At 44.8% G+C, this 24,134-nt stretch overlaps 1 protein-coding gene across 9 annotated transcripts in view; it reads right to left on the reverse strand.

Annotated features, from left to right (window-relative positions):
* The window catches only part of Map4k3 (mitogen-activated protein kinase kinase kinase kinase 3), a 157,482-nt gene that overhangs the window by 76,759 nt on the left and 56,589 nt on the right, over positions 1–24,134 (reverse strand). For 8 of the 9 annotated variants that reach the window (XM_052746381.1, XM_052746385.1, XM_052746383.1 and 5 more), the window contains exons 3-4: positions 9,177–9,267; positions 722–786 (exon numbers count right to left, since the gene is read on the reverse strand). In XM_052746381.1, the coding sequence (XP_052602341.1) occupies positions 722–786; positions 9,177–9,267 (156 nt within the window). The remainder of the gene's footprint in view (positions 1–721; positions 787–9,176; positions 9,268–24,134) is intronic. The other variant, XM_052746389.1, reaches the window with a different exon arrangement.

Consider the following 24,134-nt stretch of genomic DNA (forward strand, 5'->3'; position numbering starts at 1 on the left):
AGCTTCAGAGGGTGAGTCCACTATCATCACGGCAGGAAGCATGGTGGCCAGCAGGGAGGTGTGATGCTGGAGCAGTAGCTGAGAACTCACATCTGATACACAAACTGCAGGCAGAGAGAAACCTCAAAGCCCACGCCCAGTGACACACCTCCTCCAACAAGGCCACACCTCCTCCACACGGATCACACCTCCTAACCCTTCCCAAACAGGTCCACTAACTGGGGACCAAGCATGCAAACATATGAGCTTATGGGAGACATTCTCTTTTTTTTGTTTTGTTTTGTTTTTCGAGACAGGGTTTCTCTGTGTAGCTTTGCGCCTTTCCTGGGACTCACTTGGTAGCCCAGGCTGGCCTCGAACTCACAGAGATCCGCCTGGCTCTGCCTCCCGAGTGCTGGGATTAAAGGCGTGCGCCACCACCGCCCGGCTGACATTCTCTTTTAAACCATCACACTCAGGTATCATGATCTTCTGTCATCAAGAGCCTTTTGTTTCTGCGAGGGCAGAGTTTGAAGTTCTGAACTAACTATGATGTTCCTTCAGGGTTAGCAAGTAATTCCAGCGCATATAGCTTTCTCTTGTATAAAGCAAATGCCCCTTTCGTCCGTATGTATCACACAATTCAAAAGTAAAGCATAGCTTTCTTTTCTTAAACAACATTAATGTTCGGATATAGTAGATAACAGATTGCTTAGTATCCATAAAGCAACTCTAGACTCACCATGATATATGTCCTGTAGGGAGCCGCCTCCACAGAACTCCATGCAGATCCAAAGTTTATCTCGCCTGTGAAGAGAAACAGTTGTGCATTATGTCTTCATGATTAAAATGTTTGTGATAGTATCGTCTGTGCTATAACACTGAAAAACTACATAAATGCAACATGCTATCTTTCTAAAATGCCAATTAAACCCAAGTAAATGACTTACTGCATTGGTGTAATCCAACCCTAATTTTTACTACTTAAGATACACAATTTACAGACTATAAAGCTGTCGTTAGGCATATTCAAATGGAACTTCCCTTTAGTTAAAAACTTCCTGTCCTATAGTTTATCCATTTACCCAGATTAGCACAGAAAATGTCAATCCATCCCAAACACATCACTTTGTTATAGCACTCTCAACCAACAACAAATGTAAATGAATCCTCAAATGAAGTTTCCAGAGTAACATTTCCAAAGCCTATAAATTGATCACTGTTGTTAGTGTTTCTCATTCACATCCTAAGATGGAGTAATCACGCAGTGACAGAAGAAATAGTGAGCAAAGATTTATATATCTTTTTCCTTTGTTTATTCCTTTATTCAATCATTAATTACTTTTTCCTCTTAAACACACCAGGAACTGTACCATTCTCTGGGACAGAGATGGGAGAGGAGTTTCTGGACTTGGTAAACTCTAACTGTTCTATAGGTAAACAAATACATGAATGAATGAAATAATAAACTGTCAGGCTTTCTTTATGACTCAAGGTGGGAGTGACTTGTAAGAGCCTCAGTGAACTCTTAAAGGGAAAGGGGTCAATTGAGGGGAGAAGACCTTAAATCAATAGGGAAGTCTAAGAAGGAAAAAAGGGGAATCCATGTGTAATACTCATTCCTAAGTGTGGTTAGATAATAAGCTAATTAATAAACCGAGGTGAAAGTAAGTACAAGGAGTTAAGAATTTGTTAGTGTAAGGCTAGCTTGGGGCAGCACTTCTCTATCTGCTGGTGGGGTGAGCCCAGGGCACGCTGGTTCCCTGTCTCTCTAAGGTTGTGAATCAACAATTTTAAACATGTTGTAATTCTACATCCTTGCGTGTCTGAGAATGTCTCAAAGGAGATACTTTTGCCTGAGCACCTAACACTGACCAAGGCCTGCCAATGAAGATAATTAGATCTGAGGCCAGGAAAATATGGCCATTGGCCCAAATCTAGACCGTTGCCTGGTTTTATATAGTCCTGGAACAATGGTTAAATGGTTGGAGGAGATCAAGAGAATATATTTGACATGGGACAATGATGGGAATTTTAGTGTTACAAATATAGTTTCATTAGAACACAGTCAAACTTGTCCACTTACATACTGTCTAAGCTGTCCTTGGACCAAGACAGCAGACGTGAGCAGCTGCGAGCATGTCACTCCCTCCAGTTTTACTACATGGGTCTTGGTAGACAAGTATTGCACGTTTCTCCCAAGCATAAACTACAGCACCTCAGAGTATAATAGGGATTACTAGGGAAGGGGGAGAACCCAGGGAATGTGAGAGTCTGTGATAGAGAGAGAGACGGTCTAAGCAAACTAAATGCATGTATCACGGAATACCACAGTTGACTGACTTAGTGATGCAACACCATGACCATGAGCTTGGGGAGGAAAGGGTTACACCTCCACATCAGGGAGTCAGCAGCTGAAGTAGAGGCCATGGGCCTTCCCACATCACTCATTAATTAAGAAAGTGCCCAACAGGCTTGCCCACAGCCTGATCTTACGGAGGCCTTTCCTCAGCTGAGGCTCCCTCTTCTCAGATGACTTTAGTCTGTGTCAAGCTGACAAAACTAGCCAGCACAACAGGGAAACTTAGTAATTTGTACAAATAAACACATTTATAAATTTTTTAAAGTTATAGGCATCTTAAAAAGAAGTTGTTTACTGCATTTTGGATTAATGTGCTATGAGAGCTCAGAGATGAAAATATCTTGGCAAATCAAGGGAAGGTTTTATGAGGAGACAACATTTAAATTGGGTCTTGAAGTTCGAGCAGGAATTCACCAGGGAGAGACAGAGAAGGGGCCTGTGTAAAAGAACGGAAACTTGAAAGAAGACACCACATTTGAGAGGCTGGGGAACAGAACAGAACAAATGCTACCTCAAGAGACAATGGCCAATCTACCCTGGTGCAGGAGCTGGCTTTCTGAAGCCTATTAGCTAAGGTTTGATGCAGGGGCAGGGGCTTGGTCCTCCCTCAACTGAATGTACCAGGCTTTCCTGACTTCCCATGAGAGACATTACCCTTTTAGAGGAGGGGATGGGGGGTGGGTGAGTGGGGAGGCTAGGAGGGATCAGGAGGAGGGATGAGAGGGGGATCTGAAAAAAAGAAAAAAAAAAAAAAACTCTTGGACTCACTTTTTAAAAGTGAGAAAGGCAAACCGAATTTGAGGCCAACCTGGTCTACAGAGGGAGTTCCAGAACAGCCAGAGCTACGCAGAGAAACCCTGTCTCAAAAACAAAAAACAAAGAGTGAAAAAGACATGTGCTGGAAATAGAGAGGATTACACATGTGCTCAGTCACTCCTGGAAAAAAAAGAGAGAGAGAGAGAGACAATGGCCAGAGATGATGTTAGAATGTGCTGGGGCTGCACTGCAGAGCAATTCTAGGTTGTGGACTCCTCAGTACAGTTACCTTCACCTGGATAATCTGTAACTTGTCAACATCCCTCTTGAAATGTGGTGTTTAAAACCAAGCACTACTCTGAGTGCTACAGGAACCGTGCACTAAAAAGCAGAGCTGTTGGTATTACTAGGGGGTCAAATATGGCTGTATTAGCTACACCTAACCACGGGCTTGGCTCTGGACAGCAGACCATGTGGCACAGAGCAACCACGTGAGCAACCAGGGTGGAAAGGTCGGCTAACTTGATAGTGTGAAGTAGCAAGGTACCATGGCTCCAGAAGGTAAGGCTCAAGAGAGTAAAGCCCCAAAGGAATCAGAAACCACTTAAGACTGACAGCTTACGAGTGCGACATATGAATGGAATCGGTACACTAGCCCCACGGCTAATGTCTACATTTCTGTTGTTTCTGATATGGTACATATCCATAAACACAACCCACAGAAATATCGGCTGGCTGCACAGCAGCCAAGGTTTAAGAACTCTCAGAATGGTTGGCTGTGGTCTTATTTAGAATGAGGAAGGCGAGGGTAGAGAGCTGGCTCAGTGGTTAAGAGCACTTGTTCTTCCTGAAGACCCGGGTTCAATTCCCAGTACCCACACATTAGATCACAAACATCTGTAACTCCAGTTCCAGGGTATCCATGGCCTCTGAGGGCACCAGACACACATGTGGTGCACACACACACACACACACACACACACACACACACACACACACAGGCAAAACACTCAAGTGCATTAAATAATAAAATAAATAAATTAAAAAAAAAAAAACCAAAAGAACAACAACAAAAAACTGAGGACGGCACCTCTGACTAGAGGTTGCTACGCTGACATGTTTGAATTCTTCATAGAACCCAGCCGCTATCTTCTTTACTGAAACACCATATTCCATTTCTTTTATTAATGCAGGTATATATGTCCAAGTATGTGGAGGCCAGAGGACAAACCCAGGTGTAAGCCTCAGGCAGGCTGTCTACCTCTCTTGAGACAGGGTCTCTCACTGGCCTTGAGCTCACCAGTTAGAAGCCCCATCCTCCTGTCTCCTCATCCCCAACACTGGGGTTACAAGATGAGCGACCAGACCTGGTATTTTTCTGTGGGTCTCAAGGGCTGAGCTTGGGACCTTGTGCTTGCAAGACAACTGAGCTATGACGCCAGTCCTGGAGTTCCAGATATATTCTGATGATCAGTTCTTCGTAGGATCAATAGCTAACAAAGATCTTGCCATCTGCAGGTCGTCTCTTCACTTGTACTATAATTTACATTACAGTCATTTATTTAAATCACCTTAAATTGTTCCAGGAACTCACAGAAGAGGTAGAGTTTTTTTTTTTTTTTTTTTCTCTTTTAAGAGTAAAAACATTAAAATGAGATGGGATTGATTTGGTATTGCTTTCCCCAAAGGCCAGGCTAGCTGCCACTTGTAGGCGCTCACTGATGACATGATTAATAATTTATTCACCGTGTTTGCTGGGCAATGGCTGACATTTGATTTGATTGTATTTTTTAGAAGTCATCTTTCTCCCTTTTGCAAATTAGTCATTGATTATCTCTAATCTTCAGTGTCTCTTCTATTTGTGAAAAAGACATCTACTGATAGTGGATGACAATCACATCTGCTAAGTGTTCAGTGTGAGATAGAGCTTATAGAAATCTGAAAGCTTAAATTCATTTAAAGTGTCTTGCTGCCTTGTAATTACCTCCTCACCTGCCATATGCTCCAACTCCATCTTAATACTGCTTTGCCTGCCCTTTCCAGTTTGAAAACGGTTCTCCACAGCAGAGAAAACGAACAGGGACCAGTTCTCAGCTGTCTTTCAGATTCACCGCCACTGTCTTCCACTTAAAACAGCTCCGTTCCCAGTCTCTTCTTACAGACAATGTTTATTTAGTCTATGCAGTGACTTTCTAGTTTATACAGGCAAAGAGAAAATATGGACTCTATATGCTGACACCATTTAAACGCACTAAAAATGTTTTGCATTTGTAACATTCCATTTGGTTAAAATCTCTCATAAAAAATGAAAAAGCTTGAGTGGTCAGAATGTCTTAGAAGAATGACTCTGTCTGTCTCAAATGTCTCCCCTGTGATGACAAATCCGCTGGGCACTGGGTCTCACACACCATCTGTCTCACAGGACGGGGCTGTGTCAACAGGCCCATCTTATGCAGGCCAACAAGCCGTGGATCTCTGTGGCTAGGTATCTGAATTGGAATAAATGTTATTCCTCAATAAATGCTTAGAAGCCTTTTCTTATTTTGTAAAATTAACCTTTCAAAATTAATTTTTCTACCTTAGCCAAAAATAAATAAATAAATAAACAAAAATAGAAAAGGCGGGGTGTCTCTCACTATTTTAATCTTCCAGTTTGCTGTTTATTAGAATTTACAGGAAGAAAAGTTCTAACAATTCTTGTACTGATCTGAAAGTCTTAGTCCACCTTGTCATCTTCCACACACCACAGACGTATCATTAATAAACTACGTGTGACTTATACGTGTTCACAAACAGGGCATAAGGACAAGCAGGACAAAAGCTGTGAGCAGGACACTGGGGTCAGTACTGCTAAACTGCTTTCCCGGGGACAGAGACCCCGGGCCCACCAAAGGCTGCACCACTGCATTCACAAAAATAACTCACCCTCAACGCAAGTCACCAACGTGAAAAACACCACGTTCAGTAACTGCTGGACATTTTCAGATGGGCTAATTACCTGGGAGTCGAATTTGAAATCTTTTGGTTCGTTTTAAAATAGATACTCAAAACCATAAAGACAGTAACCCATCTAGTGTGCTCTCTCCTTAGGGAAACAGAGAGTGATTGACTTACTCTGCTAAAAACCCTCAGCACGGCCTGATGTTTTCCCAGTGCCCTCACTGTCTGAAGAGACACTGGCAGAGAACCGATGAGACCCAAGTGAAGTGTAAGATCTGCAGAGAGCAGATGTTCCTTTCACTTGACTGATACAGTACGGTTGTGTTCACATGGGGAAAGGCAGGGGAAGATCTCCACAAAGAACTCTACTGCCAGTGCAACTCTTCTGTATCTAACACGCTCCAAAATGAAAGGCTTCTTTTAAAGAGGAACTGTATACTAACAGTGACCATTACAGCCTTCTTCTCGGTCTAAAGAAAGTTAGCAAGAACCTGAAGTTAAACTGTCCATGGCTCTAATGGGGTTAAGGGAAAAGTCTTTGGTGATTTAATTCTTTTTTCTTTAAAAAAAAAAAAAACACATACAAAAACATTCAGAGAATGTGCATTAAATGTTTAGCACACTGTTACTTAATTTTAAGCCACCAGAAGAAAGCTTAGTCTGTGTAGTTCTTGTTACACTTCATGCTGATGATGCTGAAGGGCCTGTTAAGTTCAAGTACTCAGCTCCACAGGAGCTCAGACAGGATCTCTTCATGCAGTGAGAGTAGAGAGTCTGTTATAAAGTGGGCTTCAGGAACTTAACTATTCGCTGGGCATCTCCTAAGAAAATTCATGGACTGATTCTGATCCCTAAGGGCAGGTTTGTCAGAAGCCAAAGCACACTTGGACCTCCTCATCTTTTTGTCTAAATCTGTTCCAATACACTCTAGTGGCAGCAAGAGAAGAAAGTTGTGACAGAGTTGTTCTCAGGGTGGTGTACGGACTCCAAACCCCTGGCCCTTTGTAAAATAAGTTGGCTTCACAAAGAGGCATCAGTGAAGGATGGGCAGAGCCAGGCTTAAATCCTGCCAGCAACAAGCAACTGAGCCTCAAGAAGAAAGGTTCTATTACGTCCTGTTTTCTCGTCTGTCAGTGTGGCTGGATGACAAGATCTCTCCGTCCTTTCCAGCTTGAACACAATACAGACCCAATTCTTAGGATTCCGTGCCCCTCTTTGGTCCAAGTCTGGACCTAATCAGGAATAAAGAAGACTGGAAGAGAGCTGGAGAAAGGAAGGAAGGGCTGTTGTCCTTTGTTCTTCGACTAGCTTTCAAGTAGTCTTCGTCAGCAATGCTGGCAGTGGGATACAGTCACCCATCTAAAGCGGCATCCTCACGTCACATTCCCATAACACTAAAAGAACTGTTTGGGTTTTTAAAAGAACCCCAACTTAGTTTTAATTTTAGTTTGAGTGAAAAAAGTTTACTGTAATCTTTACATTAGGGTAAAATAAAATAAAAGCAAACGATGCTAAATGCTCTCAAGCATCGTTTGTAAGCTGGAAGTAACATCGAAGAAGCATCCTGCGAATGGTGTGGAAACGATCAGGACTGATGTGACGTCCTTTCAGAACAGTGAGGTGCAGCTGGCGGCAGCCGCAGTTACCATTTAGTAAGCATCGTGATGTTCTCACGCTGCTCCTTGCATTTCACATGGACTTACATTTAGTCATCATAGGTACCCATCACACAGGTGTCAGCACCTCCATGTTACAGAGGAGGAAATGCAAACACCGAATGACTAAATAACTTGCCGTAAACCACACTGCTAATTACTGAGGAAAGCCAGGATCCCGACATTTTCACTCAAGCCCCTAACTTCTGTATCACATTGTTGTCGGATCCTGCAAGAAGACCACCGTCATTTTACCACATGGAGGGTGCCATATACATAGGTTTGTTTTGCATGCCCCACAGTGCTTGAGAAACAGGATTAGACTCATATCCCCGGGGAAGCACAACAGCTCTCCTTAGAAGACCAGCCTGTCCTAGGAAGAACGCTCTGGAATGCTGAGTAGAGTCCAGGCTGGTCACTTTGTCAGGACCAGCAGCAGGTGAACAAGTCCTTTCGCAGGGGTGACTTTTACTGTATCTGGAATCAATTACTAGCACCATAAACTTAAGTATTTTAGGAGATGTTTCTTCAAGCCAATACAGTTCCTGCCCCGCTGGGCCCACTTCCTACCACGGCGACAGGTCCTGAAGATGTACTGTTGGGCTGGTATTCGAACCAATCCCTGTTGAGGCAGTGTCAAATTGGCAGACAAGAATCCACTCGGAACTGTGCAACAGCACTGACCCACGCCACCGTGAGAGGGCTATGATCGCTTTCCTGTCTCCATCCAACCTATCCCGCTTAACAGACTCTAACAGGCTCAGCTAGAGTGAGCAGAGCTGGTCTGAACTCCCCAGGGGCCTCTACCTGCTGTGTTCAGAATGTTCTGTATGTGGGTCATGTGAGAACAGGAGCCTGTAACAGGCCTAGTGACCCTGGCCAGTGACAGAGGAGAACATTCTCCAAGCTTCCTGTTAGAGGGACCTTAAAAGCAACTCGGTCACGGGGTCAGACTCACTGTGCAGAGAGGGAGAGGAGCCAGGTTGGCTGCGGGACTCCTCTATGGCATGGGACCTGCCCAAACAACAACAGAGCTAAGCTCAGAGTCCAAAGTTCACTCTGGGTCCTGGAAAAGTATGTTGTGGGAATAATTACAGTTCCGAGACTTTTGAACAAAATGAAGCAAAAGAATGAGACCATCATCAGTACAGGACATACAAAAAAATCCTTAAACAAATAAAGAAAACCCTTTGAGGATGAGATGCTCCTGACTGAACCCTCAAGCCTAGAAGAAAGGGGCAGCAGCAGCTGGTACATTTAGAGCCAGCGTCCTCCCTGAAACCACACCCAGAATTCCCAAGTCACAAGAGGGGCCACTGTTACAGAATTAGCACAATAGGTCATAAACAAAAATTCCATTCATGTGAAAAGAAAAGACCCTATCCTCTAAGCATGAACCACAGCACTGGAGTCCATTTTATTCAGTTAGGTGGATTAGGTGATGGAGTCATTACCGCTTTTCAAAAGGAAAATAAACAATGTACCTGAGATAGCTTCCAAAGTAAGCAACAATGTTTGGGTGTTTGCAGTCTTTCATCATAATGATTTCTTGCTGTACAACGGCAAAGTCTTCTCCTAGGACACAAAGCAAGCATGGTGGTTTTCAGTAGGGAAGAGTCAAGACGCTCATTTTCTCTACAACACGTGAAGATAATTCAACTTAGGATTAACTACAACATAGGTAATCAATTTTACATCCAACGCAACCAGTTCGTTAGTGGCATTACTTTAAATAACAATTTCAGCCCTTATTTGAGAGGAATACAGCACCACAATGAAAAGTATGAGTGCCCATCCAGACTTCTGGGTTCCAATTCTATTCTCACTAAGGCATACACGCTTGGACAAATTACTTATCTCTTTGTGCTAATTTCCTGCTCAGTAAAATAACAACTGACCTCACAGGGCTGCAGACCTGGGAAAAGCCTGGCAGGGTAATTTCCAGACATTTACTGCTACTACTATCACATCTTGAGCGCTGTCAAGGAAATACATATTACAAATACAATCTTCAATAGGAAATACCCATGAGTTCCCTTGTTACTAAACAACATCTGGCTGGTTGTGGTGGCCATCCACCTGTAGACAGCCAACGGGAAAGAGGCAGGAGCGTCATTAACATTCAGCATAATCGTCTGTGAAGTTAGAGGAAGGCCCTGGGTACATGAAGGTATGAGCTCTGCAATGTTGCGAGGCCCACAGCCTAGCAGTATGGCTACAGTATGGCTACAGGTGACCCTGTGCACAGGCCTCTTCCATTAGTCTTTCCCAACAGTGGAAGGCTGAGAGAGGCCAGACTATGAGCCAATCATCTGCCCTGCTCCCTCCTTGCCCAAATTCTTCAGAATAAGACCTGGCAACCTTACAGCACCATCACATGCTGGGACTGCTGAAAGCGCACTTGTCATGGAGGAAAACAGAAGTGCAGGGAGGGCAGGGGAACCAGAGGCAGAGAGAAAACAGAGCTCACACCTAAACCAGAGCAACTCAGTGTTCGGTACCATAACCCACAGAGAGTCCAATAAAATGGATAGTAATGGCAAAGTAAAAAACACGGCTTTACCCATGACTGCTCACACCTGCAGCACGAGGCTGTCAGAGTAAGAAGCCCTGACACTTCTGGCCATGGCATCTTCCTACTGCAAATGTAGCTGAGGCCTAGTCGTGAACCATCCGAATCCTGACTCAAACCCTCCTCACTGTGAATCCTAATGACAAGGGAAGAATAGTGGGGAAGAGATGGTTGGTCAGGACCTTAATGACTTTAGTTTGTGTGTGCAAAATCACAAGTCCCTGGAGGAGGACAGGGAATCCTCACAAAGTCACATCACCCCGTCCTCTTGGGTGTTCATTCCACACACTAAGAATTCCCGATCTTCAGCTTATCGGGAAGAAATTCAAGTTAGCAACAATATGGGACTGATGCCAAGTTTCATGGACCTGTGAAATACGCTGGGGGGTGTGGACATTCACTCCCTTTGTCACCTGTCCTGGGAGAGCTGTATGTGGTCAAGGTTGATCTAGTCAGCACAGCAGGTGGCACTCAAGGCTGCCGCTCTCTCTGGGGAGGTCTAAGAGTCTTCAGTGGTCATAGAGAAATCCCTGCTCTGTGGGCAGCACTGAGGAGGAAGAGGAGGAGGAAGAGGAGGAGGAGGAGGGAGGGGACTCAATGATACAATTGAAATACAAGGAGCCTTACCTCCTCCCTAAGATGCAGACACACTTGTGCAAGACCAGGGTTTCCGTATCCAGAGCCCCTTCAGCAGGGGCTTCTCCATTAACTCTATTAACTGTACAGCGAGCTCCACACACATCACGTGTGTCTACGTCCTCACTAGAACACAGTCCTCTAGGACAGGATCAGGCCGACCTCACTTCCACACCCTTAGCACGTGACACACATCTGAGTGAGTCCACACGCATGAGCATGCAGTCCCCCAGGGGACATCAGTTGAGAACAACCGCACTGGGTCAGTGCTAAGCAGCAGCCGGCGTGCCTTGTCTTTGGGCCATTTACTCCTCCTTTTCATATTAGTGGCTCACACTTTCAACATTGTTTCCTATGAAATGCTATTGATCCAAGTGTGTGTCATCGCCCCCCCCCCCCCCCCCGCAAGAAGTCAACCCTAGACAAGTGAAACCCAACATTTCAAAATCCAAAGAAAGATTCCACTTTTAAAGGGAACTGAGAGATGTAAGTTTAGGTAGGAAAAAAAGAAAACACAGCTTATCCGTTAGTAACCCAAAGGAGTTGAACGACTCAGAGAACGTTCTTCAAAGCTTGTATGCAATTCCAAAGAAAGTACACAAGGAAACAATTCCTAACACACTTAGCTGGGTCACCAAAAAGTAGAAAGTGAAATCAGATAGCTTCCTAAACTGCTTTTCAATCCTACACCAGTTTTTGAATAAAATTTTTTAGGTAATAATATGGATTCACATTTCAGAAGATGTACCTGTAGACAGACCCCTCGAGGCTGAGTGGCCAGGCCCTGCCCCAACTCTGCTCTAGCAGCCAGGCCCTACCCCAGCCAGACTATTCTAATGGCTATAATGGCTATTTCCAGCCTCTCAAGAGGCAGGTGGCCAAACTCCACCTTACAGGGAAAAAAAAAAAAAGCTCAAGATCAGGCCACAAAATCCCACCGTCCCTGAGTTTGCCCCAATATCCAAGATCAGGCCACAGAATCCCACCAATCCAGGCCACCCTGGGAAGCTCCACTCCCAAGAAACCTATATAAAGCCTGCCTCCTGCTAAGTTCTTTGCTGCTTCTCACCCGAGCAGAGGCAGCTACCCTCCTGTGTCTTTCGCAATAAATCCCTTGTGTGAGGTTTGTGTCTAAGTGTGACTCTGTGGTATTCCTTGGCTCCCGACTGCCAGGATACCTTTCCCCTCAGAGCTGTAACACAGCATCACTCCCCCACCCCACGAAAACCCCTGAGATTAAACAGGCAAGTTGACAAGTGGAGCATATAATGAAAGAATCATGAAGCAGGCAGAAAAATAAGAAGTCACATGACGTTCTTAGAACCAGCACAGCATACATGAAGTATTCAATAAATGCTAACTATAGTAACAGGTGAAAATTCAGTGATGTCCCTAGGGGTCTTTGTCCCAGAAACTGATGAACGTTATGTGGCAGCAGGTACAGTCAAAGGGAAGACTCTAGGGTAGGGACACCATCCTATCCTATGGGAGACACCTGACATCTGGAGCGGGAGTCTGGGAACGCTGCTCAGGAAGACGGAAAAGACAAGAAAGCAGACTGTCCCTTAGGAAGACCAGGACTTACATACAAACCATGGAAGAGCAAGGGGTGTCCAGTGATAACTCATGCACGTCCGATCAAAACCTTTTCACAGGTGCCAACATCATACATCAGGGCAACAGCAGTCTCTACAACAAACGGAGCTGAGAGACCTGGTATCTACACGCCAAAACCATAAACCAGCCCTCTTCACACACACGGACAAAAATGACTCAGAAATGGACTGAAAACTTAAATGCAAGACTAGAAACCGTAAAGTTCCTATGAAACACATGCAAAAACATTTGTAACGTTGGTCTCAGCAAACAGCATCAGAAACAAGAACAAAACCACAGAGAACAACAAACAAAACCCAGAACAGTGAAACTAAGTCTGACTCTTATCTCTGCATGGGAAGGGAAACAACGGGAAAAGGCAGCCTACCCAGGAGGAAAACGCCTGCAGACCACCTACCTGGCAAGAGGGCACTGTCTAAAATACAGGAACAAGCAACCGAACAACACCATTAAAAATTGAATGAAGAGTGACCGTGCAGTGACATACTGTGTACCCTAATAAAATATGCCTGAAGATCAGAGAACAGAACAAGCCACTAGATTAAATATAGATGCCAGGCAGTGGTGACACACACCTTTAATCCTAGCACTCAGGAGGCAGAGATCCATCTGGATTTCAAAGCCACCCTGGACTACATGAGATTGACTCAGTCTAGGAGAGAAACAGAGCCAGGCAGTGGTGGCACACATCTTTAATCCCAGTACTTGGGGATCACACACTTTAATCCCAGCATTTGAGATCTTACACCTTTAATCCCAGTATTTGGGAAGCACACACGCCATTAAGCACACATCCCAGCACTAGGAAGGAAGTGATGGCTGGGTGGAGAAAGGTATATAAGCCCTGAGGAGACAGGAACTAAAGGCTTTCTGGCTAACGGCTTTTTGTCTTAAGGTGCTTTTGGCTAAGGAAGCTTCTTTCCGCCAGAAGCCCCTTTCGGCTAGAGAGCTTTTTCAGGCTGAGGAGTCCTAGAGGTAAGATATGGCAGTGGCTTGTTCCTTGTCTCTCTGATCTTTCAGCAAATTTTGTTAGGGTACACAATATATCACCAGATGATGGGGCATGCAATTTCCACAAGATGCACAAATATCAAATATCTTATTACAATTATAAATATATACAATTTTCATTTGTCAATTTTTAAAATTTGAAATTGCAAAAAGTGTTTCTGAGGATATCAAGAAATTGAACCCTTTGGGCATGGTTGGTAAGCATATAAAATTGTGCAGCTGCTGTTGTTATGGGGAGCCCACTCTGCCAGTTATAGCCAAATCAAAGTCTTTATTCCAGCTGGCTGGGACTACACTCAGGTTTTTTGTATTAGTCTCTGTTTACCTGGTCCCCATAGCTGACCACCTGACTGCCAACATTAGCCTGACAGGTGATTCTTATTCTGACCTGCTAACAATAGGACCATGCATCCTCAACTGCACGGCCAGCTGCATCAAACAAAGAATAAACTCAGTTAAGCTACTTGGTCCTTAGGACCAACTATGCCCCTCTAAAACAGATGAAGTCAAAGATTTGACCCACACCCACAGATTCAGTGGAGAACGTGACAGGGCAAGACAGCACAGACGTTCCTCCATTTTGTATTCTTGCTGAAGCTGTTTCAGGCATATCAATAATTTTATCTCCATGGAAAACTACCAAACTCTATCCCAGGACCCTGAAATCAAGACGCCATAGCTAGCTTCTGTTAAACTGCTTACTTCTGCGAAGCCCCCCTGCAGTGATTTTTTTTCCTTCAAAAACTCTGTGCTATGGACCCCTGGGCTACACTTAGGACCCAAATACCTGAGTGTAGTTCTAGCAGTCGGGAATAAAGACTTTCAATTGCTACAAACTGTGTCTGAGTCGTCAGCTCTGATGAGCTCCCTGTAACACTATAGAAGACAATTCTGAGGTTTCCCAAATTAGATCCATACGATCCAGCAATACTGCTTTTGAGTAGATACTCAGAAGAACTGGAAACAGGATTGAAGAGTATTTGCATCTTTCTGTTCATTGCAGTACTGTTCACAATAACTGAGGGAGCAACAACCCAAATATCCACTGACAAATAAATGGCTAAAGAAAATGGGATACATACACAATGTTTTACACACACACACATATGCAGAGGCACACACACACACATATATGCAGAGGCACACACACAGGATGAAATATCATTCATCATAAAATAAAATGGAAACTATCATGTGCCTTGTTAATGAAAATTCCTGAAAAGAAGCTATGTCTGGCTTTTAATCAAAACTCCTAAAGGGCCGGGCGGTGGTGGCGCACGCCTTTAATCCCAGCACTCGGGAGGCAGAGCCAGGCGGATCTCTGTGAGTTCGAGGCCAGCCTGGATTACCAAGTGAGTTCCAGGAAAGGCGCAAAACTACACAGAGAAACCCTGTCTCGAAAAACCAAAAAAAAAAAAAAAAAAAACAAAACAAAAAAAAAAAAAAAAAACTCCTAAAGGAATCTGTGCAGAGACTGATGGACCAACTGGACTGTCAGTGCTGTGGAGAGACGGGGATTCTGCAGGTTCAGAAGCTAATTACCTTATCTTGGGCTAGTGTTAGCCTTCTGGAACATCCTTGCCCCATTCTGTATTAAAACTAACAAATTTTGATAATAAATAAAAATCTTTTAGAATCTACCGACTTAGCAGACCACTAGCTTCCACCAATCCAATAGCTAGGAATGTCATCAGATAGCATATACCCACCTGTGGTGGTCTGAAAGAAAAAACAAAAAGGCCCCCAAAGGGAGTGGCACTATAAGTAAGAAGTGTGGCCTTGTTGGAGGAAGTGTGGCACTAGGGGGGTGGGGTTTGGGGTCTCCTATGCTCAAACTACACTCAGTGAAGACACAGTTGCATCCTGTTGCCTGAGGATTAAGATGTAGAACTCAGTTCCTCCTCCAGCACCATGTCTGCCTGCACGCTGCCATATTCTGCCATGAATAAATGGTCTAAACCACTGAAATTCTAAGTCCCCCAATTAAATGTTTTCCTTTATAAGAGTTGTCACGGGAGGCTGGAAAGATGGCTCAGCGGTTAAAAGGACTGGCTGCTCTTCCAGAGGTCCTGAGTTCAATTCCCAGCAACCACATGGTGGCTCACAACCATCTATAATGAAATCTGGTGCCCACTTCTGGCATGCAGGGACACATGCAGGCAGAACACTATATACATAATAAATAAAAGTCTATAAAAAAAAGAGTTGTCATGGTCATGGTGCCTCTTCACAGCAATAGAAACCCTGCATTTTAAGCTTGCCTTGATTTATGGCTTTCTTTGTTCTGTAAAACTATAAAAACCCTGTGAAGCTGCTTCCATGTTGGAACACAGAAATTAGGGTCACTCAAAATGGCTCCAGAGTAGACTATCTCTACTTCTTCCTTTTATGATGAGAACTGTGGTGTTGACACTGAGAGCCTCAACAGGAACGGAACTGAAGGCTCAGACGCTAAATGAAAGGCCAGTGACACAGAGGGAAGTTCAACAGGAGTCTAACTTACACCAAGAATTTACAACGGCCAATCTAATGAAAATAGAATGGTCCCGACCGAAGACTGGAGGAGGGCTGGGGTGGGGAACTGATGTTCAAAGGGTACAAATTTCAATCACACACAACCATAAACTCTGTTGTATGATATTATTCTTACAGCAACAAGACTGTATTACACACTTAAATTCGTTAAGAGGGTGGATATCAGGCTATATACCGTACTACTACTAAAGGGTCCTAGGAACACAGAAAAGTTTAAACATGGACTACTGAACATAAACAAGGTTTCTCATCCCAATGTTGTAGCATTAAAAATAAAATGTTAATAGGTAAACCTTTTTTGAAGCTGATCACCGATCAGACACACACAGCTAAGAAAGAGAAAGAAAGTGCAGATAAAATAAAAGATCCTCAGTCATTTTATTTCTAAGCATCATTAATTTCAGGCGGTAAATACCTAATCTGTCCAGTATTGTCAGCCTGGAGTTCATAACATGGTCCAACACGGTACAGTGGCTAAGCACTGCCCCCGCCCCCTCTGACGAGTAGAATCCCAAGTGATGTAATGACAACTCCCTCCACAACGATAATAAACACAGGGCAGTGCAGAGCAAACAACTGGTGGCCGGGGATCTGCTGCAGTGCACAGGGGCCAGGAGTCCTTTCCCTGAAGGCCTGTCCTCTATGATGAAACATAAAGGGCAGAGTGCCTCACCAGCCACTAAAGACAGAAAACCAACGCCAAAGGCTGACAGCAAAGCCGGCTGATAAGACACTACTCTGGGAGAACAGTGGAATGAAGTCCTGCTGGCACCTTGTCACTTTTAGATTCTACTGCAATCTGATGCGTGCTGCTCTCACAGGAACAAAACTCTACCCCACCCCCACCCCATGAACTTCCCTGGTCATCACTGTCAGTATTGGGGGCTGGGTTGGAAAGGCGTGAATGCTCTCATTTTGGAGACTTACTCCTATAGCTGTTAGCTGATTAATCACTTCTCTGTCTGCATTTACACCCTCCTTCAGTCACTGGTGCTACAAATGATACAAGCAATTACATGCACCCGAAAGCCTGACTTTAAGTCACTGAAGGAAGACTTAGAGCGTGTAGCAGACAGTATGCCCCTCATCGGAATCTGAGTGAAGGGACACCAGGCCACTCGAGCATGTGGCTCTGGCAGGCCTTGCCCTTCTCCCCGATTCCCTCTGCCTTGTTAACCATTAGATTACACTCCTAAAGCTAGCCCCCAAGGTCTGTGCCCTTATTTGGCCACTTCCTCCTCCTGATGCTGACCACCAAGGTCCAGCTATTAAAGTACTGAAGTCCAGCAATCAGAAGCCCCCTTTGGCTCACCTAATTAACATGCCCAGTTAAAATTAAACATCTCATCCGAACACGGGGTTTCCCCTTTTACCTGTATAAACCCCCATTTTCCTATGTGCCACGTCTGTCTCCTTTATCCAGAGGCAGTCCTTATCCCTTAGGGACAAATTCCCCTGCCCTCTCTCCCTGGTTCCCTTCCCCTTCTCCCTCTATCTCTGTCTTTGTCCCTTATGTCCTCTGTCCCTGGTGGTCCTGAGCTTTTCCTTTCACTGGGCATGGAGTCCAAGTGCCCGTGTGCCGAGCTCTGGGCTGCCAGTCAGCTTCAATGGAAGCGCTTACCCTGCTCTGTCCTTACATTCTGTTCACACTGGGTCTCAAGAGCTGGCAGTGTTCTAGCCCAGGCAAGTTTAAGATCAAAGAAACGGACCTTTAATCTCACAAAATCAGGTTCTCTGACGCACTGCAAACGAGGGAGATCACATACCAGAGGAATCTTGGACCATCTCAGCAAACGCAGGACAAGGCAGTTATTCCAGGCTAGCACTGTCTGGAGAGGAGAGGAGCTGAGGTGAAGTCCAAACAAAGCAGTGCTCTGTCAGGCTCAGAACAAAGCCAAGCCCTGGGCTCAAAGTGAAGGGGAGGTCCTCTCTTCTCATGGAGGACGAAGTTAGGAAGTCAGAAATCAACATGATTTTTTTTTTAAGATTTATTTTATTTTAATCTGCATGAGTGTTTGCCTGCATGTATGTTGTGTGTACCACATCTGTTCCTGGTGCCTGCAGAGGCCTGGGTCCCTTTGAAGCTGGGATTGTAGATGGTTGTGAGCCACTGTGTGGATCCTGGGAACTGAACCCAGGTCTTCTGCAAGAACAAGTGTTCTTAACCACTGCCCCAGAGAGTGATGAGAGAGCCCCAGCTGTGGAACTGGACTGCCAGGATTCAAAATCCTCGCCCTACATTAATCGGGCAAAGGACTTCAGTTTCTTTAACTATAAAAAATAGGGTAATAACATAAGGATTAAATGAGTCGATGCGTGTAGCTTACTTAGAACAGTGGCTGGCACAAATTAAGTTTAAATAAATGTTAGCTATTAGTAGCAACAAATGCCCTGGCTTAAACTAATCATCTCTATCTTTCACATCTTCCTCATTAATTTGATTTATCTAGCAAGTATTTACTGAGTGTCTATCAGGCACTGGGAACTTTGTGGAAAATCAAGTTTGTCCCCATAGAACGACAGTCTAGTGAAGCCTGTGGCACCATGTTCTTATCGATGCCCCCCTTTAATGTGAAGAAGTTTTAATGCTAAAAAATGTTGACTTATGTATGGGGAAAAGGTGCCACATTCCTCAGTGACCTGTCAGGAAGGGACAGTGAGTTCTTTTAGGACATCCTGTTTTCTTCCCGAAAACTCTAATACTAACCAGAAAGGGTCTGAATCCTCAGTATTTGTAGCATCTTCCCAATTCTTGGCATTTTACCCTTAACATCTTCATGCATCTTTCCTTCCTATTCTTCTGATCCACACACACGCACAGCAAAAACAGCTGGTATAAAACCAGTAACACGCACACACACACACACACACACACACACACACACACACACACACACACACACACAGTCAAGGCGATTAATTCAGCCTTTTGTGAAGAGGTCCCCATTGGCAGGCGGGTCACTTCAACTGTTTTAGTGGAAGTGACCACTGTATACATGTCCTGGCAGTTTCTTGATCTGTCTATAAGAGAGCTTCTGTCAACACAGAGGGTGAGTTGGGGGTTTGTGAGGAGTTGGTCTAGGAGACCAGGCTGGGGTGAGCATAAGGCCTCCACAGTTTCTGGGCAGGAGTGTGGGAGCCCACAGTGACTCCAGCTGTGGCTTAATTCCATCTTGACTCAAAGTCAGAGAGTTCAAGCTTGTCTTTGCTTCTTAAGGCTGGATAAAAGGATGATTGGTCAAAGGCATGGCTACTAGATGTTTTGCTTTTCAAGGCCAAATAACAGGATGTTTGGCCAAAGATGTCTTGAGAATTAAGGAGGTGTTTACGCTTGTTTGCTCCTTGAACCATGGTGTCCTTGAGAGGGAGAGGTCTTTTGCCCCTCCCCCTTACTTTGGGTATAAAGAGGCTGTGAGAAATAAACTCAGGGCTGCTGTGGTACTGACTCAGAGCCCTCCCAAACTATCCTGTGTCTCTGTCTTTTCTTTAATGTCTCTGTTTTTCCTAGCTGTTTCTTCTCAATCCTCACTCCCCTACTCAGGACTGTTGGACAGGTCGGGCGGGACCCAACACAGGAATGAGAGAGGATATCAGAGGAGGAAGGGAGAAGGAGGAGAGTTGCAGGGTTTGGAGCAGGGCTGGAGGCCAAGGTAATTTGGGGATTTTCTAGAAACAGTAAATGAAAGACCTGGTCCTGTGAGGGCCCAAGGAGGGAGAGAGAATGACTCAAAAGCTCTGAAAGGCGATGGGTGGAGTGTACAGTGATTGGCTGGAACAGGGTGATCTTGAGGGCCTCCTGGGTGAATTCAGCTGCTGCTGCTAACTCTCAAGCATGGCTGATATCCACACATGGTGGGGTCTAGCAAACGGCCGATTCAAAGGCCCAACCGGTTGGGCTAGAATCCCAGTAGATAGAGGCATTTCCTATCTCCAGGGAAACAGCAGATGTAGTGGCTCAGGTACTCCTTGAACACATCATCCCTCAGTTTGGCGTGCTACAGACCATTCATATGGACAACAGGCCAGCCTTCACTTCCAGGTCATCAAGCTTATGTTGGAAGCCCTCAACATCTCCTGGAAGCTTAATGTCCCCCACCACCCACAAGGATTGAGAAGGCCAACAGACTCATCAAACAACAACTCACCAAGCTCTCCATTAAACCCAGGTTATCTTGGCCCTCCCTTCTCCCCATGGCCCTTATCTGCCTCTGGGCCCCCACTCTCCTACAGGCCCAAGCCCTTTTGAGCTCCTTTATGGAAGGCCTTCCCTCCTCAATCACCACTTCCCAGCCCAGACCCCTCCACTGTCCAGGTACCTACCCTACCTCTCCCTCCTGAAGTCCCTTCTCCGTTCACATGCTGTTAGCTCTCTCCCTGCCCCCATACCAATGGACCCAACTGCCCGAGTCCAGGAGACTGAGTACCCCTCAAGCAACAACCTCCTAAGTCTCTAGAGCCCCGATGGACAGAACCCTACACTGTGATCCTCACTACCCCCCTCAGCTGCCAAGCTCCTGGGACATCCATGCTGGTACCATCTCTCCAGGCCCAAGTGGGCCCCTGTTCAGGATAAATGGTCTATCCAGCAACTGGGACCCTCCACCTTCTGATTTTCCAAAATGTTCCAATGAAGGTCCCGTCTGCTCCTCTGCCTTGCTCGTTCGTCTCTGTCAGTACAACAGGGCACCTCTCTGTTCCTTTCTTACTGGCAATCTCTACTCTCCCCACGGCTAGTCCCGTTCATAGGGCCGGTGATAATAACCTATGTTTTCTCTGAGCAACTCGCCTTCTCCACTTCCTCAAGAAACAAGATCCCTGAGGCCTCTAGGATGGCAGTTAAGCCAATGCTTCTTCACCCACAGCTCCCACTGAGCCCGAGGCCACTGACTATCAACTCCCACTCCCCACATTGTCCCAGGCCAGCAGGAAGTAGCCAGACTTGAACCGGCACCCATATATCCAAGAAGGCTGGGGTGTTCAGTTGGAAGCTACGCCTAGGCCCCACTCCTCCCCATCCTAAACTCCTCCCCTCTCAAAAAGCCCCCCAAGCAGCAGCTCCTCCCAGGGAACTGTTCAAGATGGCGCCTACAGGGCATTTAAACTGCCCACTTGAGAGCTGCAATGTGATTTTTTTTTCTGGTCTCCTCTCTCTGTCTCTTCTCTGGGGGCCAAAAAGGTCACCTGGGAATGTTTTGCCCAATAAACCTGGTCTTTTATTTTTAATTTGGCTTGATCTGCCTTACTGCGTCAGCAAAGAGACTTAATATCAAGGTATGGAAACCTTTCAACCCCCATATCTTTTTTAAGAGCTAGTTATATACTGAGGATCTTGAAACTGCGCCACTAGCCTGACTTCTGGAACTACAGATGCATGTCCACTGGGCATGCTAAGACATGTAGCACATACAGAGTAAAAGCAGGTTACTGGTCCTACTGATCCTGTTCCTCAGGCAGACAACCCTCAAAGCCTTTCATAGGGTCCTCCCTATCACAGTCCTTGGGACATCTATGACCCAGTCCTAGTTTTGGAAGCTCATCTCATTCCAATGGGAACTGGTTCACACTGATGGAGCCATAGTGACCTGTTCTCTATGTGATCTCTACCCCTATCTTGATGTCTGTCCTTACTTTAGAACACTGTCCTTGCTTGTGACTACCTGGAATGGCTTTCTCCAAGAGTATCCTATGACTGTGCTATCATTCCAATCTCAGGTCAATGCCATCTGCTTTGAGCAGTCTCCTGACACCATGATACTGGTTGAAGTACCATAACATCTTATTTGGGATCATGAAATTAGCTTACTGTTTATACATTTCCATACTTACTGTGTCACTGTTGACTAAAATCTAACCTTCTCAAAGGTCTGGCTCATCTGCCTTAGGTACCATGTCTGCCACTGGGTAGACAATGAATAGATACTAACCAAATGATTGACATAAACAGATTTTTCACAAAATACAAGGCCAAAAAGTTACATATGGTAAAGGAAGATAGCCAAACTCTAGTCCCAAAGGAATGGCAATTAACATTCTTTGCTCAATAAGGATTATACTAAATTTTCACAAAGGTGTACAAAAAAAAAATCCTGCAGGGCGGTGGCGCATGCCTTTAAGGCAGAGGCAGGCCTATTTCTGTGAGTTTGAGGCCAGCCTGGTCTACAGAGTGAGATGCAGTACAACTAAGGCTACACAGAGAAACCCTGTCTTGAAAAACAAAGAACAAAGAAATCCTGACTATGTTAAGTACAACCTCTGTGTGTGTGTTATTTCCAGAATACATCTTCCCAGAACCCTGCCACACAAATGGCCATCAATCAGCTCTGACACAATGACAGAAGCACTCACAAAACAGAGTGTACCCTCATAGCCAGGGGTGGTGGCGCACGCCTTTAATCCCAGCATTCAGGTGCCAGAGGCAGACGGAGCTCTATGAATTCCAGGCCAGCCTGGTCTACATAATGGGACCTTGTTTCAGACCAGAAAACAAACAATCCCTCCCAAAACACCCCCCCCCCCAAAAAAAAACCTAATGGCTTGGCCAAGGACTAGAAAAACGGCTCTGTATAAAGAGCACTTGCTACTCTTTCAGAGGACCTGGGTTTGGTTCCCAGCACCCACGTGATGACTACCAATCATTTGTAACTCTAGTTCCAGGCACTTCAATGTCCTCTTCCGGCTGCCACGGGCCACTGCACACATGTAGTACAAAGACATAAATGTAGGCAAAACATCCATACACTTAAAACATTTTCTGAAAAGTAAAAGAAGACAGTGGAGAAGCAGTAACATGAAAAAATACCCATGACACACTTCCCAAATGAAGGTCGGACACATACAATGAGCCTATCACATGCACAACATACACACGTTTGCTATCTGTGACGGGCAAGGCCAGGCCTACCACTGTGAGAACACAGTCGGAAATGGAACCTGGCTGAGGACACTGGCCAGTGACAGAGCTCTTGCCTGGTCATGTGCAAGGCCCTTGGCTTGATTCCCAGAACTGCAGCAAAAAGGAATGTGATGTACAGGAAAGGTACCAGAGATCATCTTTTCTTACGGAACGTAGACCTGCTGCTGAGTGTGATGCTGTCTTTACCCACACAGCCTGATGTTTGCAGCAGGAAGATTATTCACACTGCTGACCACCAAGTGAATCACCTCTGTAGGGCCACCTCTCAGGACTGGCTATCACATGCATCTTTACTGTATTTATTCTTCACAACCCTTGTTTCCTGGTGCGGTGGTATGCTAACAAAGCAAGCTGACCCACAGTACCATCTTGCCTATCCCTCATCTTTGACCAGCTCTTCACAACCTGCTTAGTTCAGTGTAAACAGAATCATGTCTATGTTGGGTATTTCTACATAAATGTCAAACAATCTGGAGAAAATAAAGAAGTTGACAGTGGTTCTACAAGTCAGAATGATGAATAACTTTAATTTCTGCTTCGGCTTTAATTCTATTTTTCTGCTTTGATAACAATGATGAAAATTGGTTTTGCAATTTAAATAAAAAAAAAGTAGACTTATAGTTAAGCAAACACCACCGGAGAAAGGGAAATATAAATTAAAGTCACAGGAACAACATAAGCAGTCACAGTGAGATACCTTCGACTGACCCTGCATTTCAACAGTTTTGCCAAAATATCTCGTTTTCATTCACCTTCACTTTCAAAATGGTTACCAGCTATTTAAAGAGAGAAGAAATAACCAAACCAAAGTACAAATTCTTGAAGTCTATCACTTTGCCTTTGACTGTTTCAGACTTAAGTTTTATTTTTACAAAGGAGAATGACCACTAGCACTCTGAAAAGGTATGAGTACTTCACTACCCATGAAGACAGTCCTTTTTCCCACTCCGAGCCAGACCTGATTCTTCAGTTTTCACAGCTAAGAATTCACAACATTAAATGATGCTGGGAGGCAGCTAGCATAGTCCATCCTGAGGGGAGATTACAGGGCAAATTATTTAGCTTCTTCAAAAAAATTGCAGAAAAAAAAAGAGAGAAACCTACAAACATAAATGACAGTTAAAACACATCGACTATTTCCAATTTGGGGACTTTATC

This window comes from Peromyscus californicus, unplaced genomic scaffold, assembly GCF_007827085.1.
Source record: "Peromyscus californicus insignis strain IS unplaced genomic scaffold, ASM782708v3 Scaffold_1__1_contigs__length_55948999, whole genome shotgun sequence".
In the NCBI taxonomy this organism is placed as follows: Eukaryota; Metazoa; Chordata; class Mammalia; order Rodentia; family Cricetidae; genus Peromyscus; species Peromyscus californicus.